The following is a 2,273-nucleotide window of genomic DNA, read 5'->3' as shown; positions in this document are numbered from 1 at the left end:
TGCCAGAGGAAGTTGATCACTTCTGGAGAGCATGCCGGGAGGAACACCGCCTTCCCACCAACCCCAACAGGTCCCAGTCCTCCTGTCCTTCCCATGCCCTTGTGGTCAGCGCCAGTGCTCCCAGTGTGACCTGGGCTTTTCTCTGCACATAGGGTTGCAGTGCAGGCCATGAAGGCTCTGCTCTGTCGACTGCGATGTGACAGTGAGGTGATGGCTATGGAGCGCAAGAATGGCTGGGACATGCTGCTGTGTGCTGACACCCAGCACGATGCAGTGGCTCTGCTGGCCAGGTGAGAGCCCTTTCTCCCCGCTGCCCCCGGCATTTGTGCCCTGTGCCCGAGGTGCCCGACACAGTCCCTGTGGCCATGGGCCAGAGGGCCTCATCACTGAGGGACAGCCAAGGACACTGGAAAAGGCTGGCAGAGGAGGGTGACCAGAAGGAGCCACCTCCCAAAGCACCCACGTCCCCTGCAGGGATGCTGGGGAAAGACCGGACCTCTGTGAGTCACTCATGGGACATGTTTGCACCCCCACCTCAGGATCTTAGTGCCTTTTTCCTCCTGACAGGGAAATGCACCGTATCTTTATCCCCTTGTCTCCCCTCATGGCATTCCACCTATTCAAGCGGCTCAGCAGGGAGGAGCCACGCTGGGATCTGCCCTTCCTGGCTTTCCTTGTGGAGGTGAGCCTGACGGCCAGCGCTGCCTCGCTGAGCCCCCACTTCTCGCCCGTCCCTTAGCCGCAGCTGCCTGGGATGGTGCCCGCGCCCTGCGCTGCTGCCTGGGCCCAGCCCTGGGCGCAGCCCTGGGCGCTTCCAGGCTCCTGTCACTGCCCTGTGCCTTTCAGGTCCTCAGGTGCCTGGACTTGAGTAAACACGGTAACAGCGTCTTGGAGATCATGTCTAGGTACCTGCAGAGCGAGTGCAGGGAGAGGCATCTTCTGGCACTCAGAGGCCTCGTGGTGCTCAGCAAGGATCCCGTGTTGGTGAGAAGGAAGCAGTGGCTGAAGCTGCACTGGGGAAAGTAGCCACATGGGCTTGATTGGGCTTCAGGAGCTGAGGCAGCTGCTCCCAGCTCTCCTGCCTCCTGGCTCAGCTGCCTAAGTGCTTCAGGACAGGCCTTTGGCCTCTGGGCCCTGTGGCAGCAGGGTGGGGTTGCAGGGCCAGGATGGTGTAGGCAGTGCAGCCGTTCATGGCTTCACAGCACAGCCTTGTGTTCCATGCAGGCCAGAAGAATGTGCAGCCTGTCCCGACGGCTTGTGGAGCTGCTGGGTGATGCAGATGGATATGCCATCAGCATGACCCTCTCTGTGCTCACGAATATGCTCGAGAACGAGTACATCGTGATATCCAGCACCACTGCCCCGAAGCTGGCTGAGGCACTCCTGCCACTCTTTGATAATGTAAGGCTGTGTCCGCAGCCTTACAAAGTTTCTGCCCGGGAACTTTGTGTCCTGTGGATTTTCAAGCGTTTTCCCAGCTTTGCCTTGAGAAGTTGATGCTGAGGTCTTTTCCTTTTCTCCAGGACGACAGCCATGTGCAGCTGCTCTCCATTGACCTCTTCTTCAAGGTGATGGACTTGGTAGTGGATGAGGGAATAAAGCCCCTGAAGAGAATTGTGAGCCAGAGTCTGCTCCCACTCCTCTTTCACTGCCATGATGAGAACCGGAACGTGGCAGAGGTGAGATTTTGCGTGATGCTGCTGCATCCCTGGGAGGTGGCTCAGCTGCCTCCTGCCCTGGTGCCTCCAGGGCTGCAGCCTCCTCCTGGCCTTGGCACAGGGACATGAGTCCCGTGTCCTGTGCTGCGGTGCCATCTCCCGGTCTCGGTTGCTCTGCAGTCCTCTCGTGAAATGCTGATTTGTGTGACCCGGTTCCTGAAGAAGAGGAAACTCAAGCAGCTGGTGAAGAAGGAGAAGATGTTGAAATTCGGCAAATGCCTGGTAAGGACAGCCTGGAAGCCCCAGCCGCAGCCTGGAGAAGCCCCCTGACTTCGGTGACCAGCTGGCAGCTGTGCCCCCGCCCCCCCGGCACCAGCGGCTGCTGGCCGGGTCTCGGGGCTGTGCGGGCAGGGGAGGCCAGGGCTCGGCGCAGGGAGCGCCCAGCCAAGGGGCTGAGCCCGCACCAACCCTTCCCTCCTGGCACTCTCTGCAGCTGGCAGAGGACAGGAGCCGAGCGGCCGAGCACTTGTGCCAGGCCCTGCTGTACCTGTACAGCCCACAGGAGCCCCTGTGAGAGGCGGCCGTCAGGTTCATTGGGAAGCCACAAGGCCGGGG

General features: G+C 60.6%; 1 protein-coding gene across 1 annotated transcript in view; it reads left to right on the top strand.

Annotated features, from left to right (window-relative positions):
* Positions 1 to 6: 6 nt before the first annotated feature.
* The window catches only part of LOC108449818 (maestro heat-like repeat-containing protein family member 7), a 3,488-nt gene continuing 1,221 nt past the window's right edge, over positions 7 to 2,273 (top strand). The window contains exons 1-7 of the mRNA XM_017747052.1: positions 7 to 70; positions 153 to 290; positions 568 to 682; positions 847 to 984; positions 1,225 to 1,401; positions 1,524 to 1,679; positions 1,839 to 1,940. Coding sequence (XP_017602541.1) covers positions 169 to 290; positions 568 to 682; positions 847 to 984; positions 1,225 to 1,401; positions 1,524 to 1,679; positions 1,839 to 1,940 — 810 coding nt within the window. The 5' untranslated portion in view covers positions 7 to 70; positions 153 to 168. The remainder of the gene's footprint in view (positions 71 to 152; positions 291 to 567; positions 683 to 846; positions 985 to 1,224; positions 1,402 to 1,523; positions 1,680 to 1,838; positions 1,941 to 2,273) is intronic.

The sequence above is a fragment of the Corvus brachyrhynchos genome, unplaced genomic scaffold (genome assembly GCF_000691975.1).
Source record: "Corvus brachyrhynchos isolate BGI_N302 unplaced genomic scaffold, ASM69197v1 scaffold1941, whole genome shotgun sequence".
Classification (NCBI taxonomy): domain Eukaryota; kingdom Metazoa; phylum Chordata; class Aves; order Passeriformes; family Corvidae; genus Corvus; species Corvus brachyrhynchos.
The sequence above is the reverse complement of the archived record's forward strand: the minus strand, read 5'-3'. Positions and strand labels throughout refer to the sequence as shown.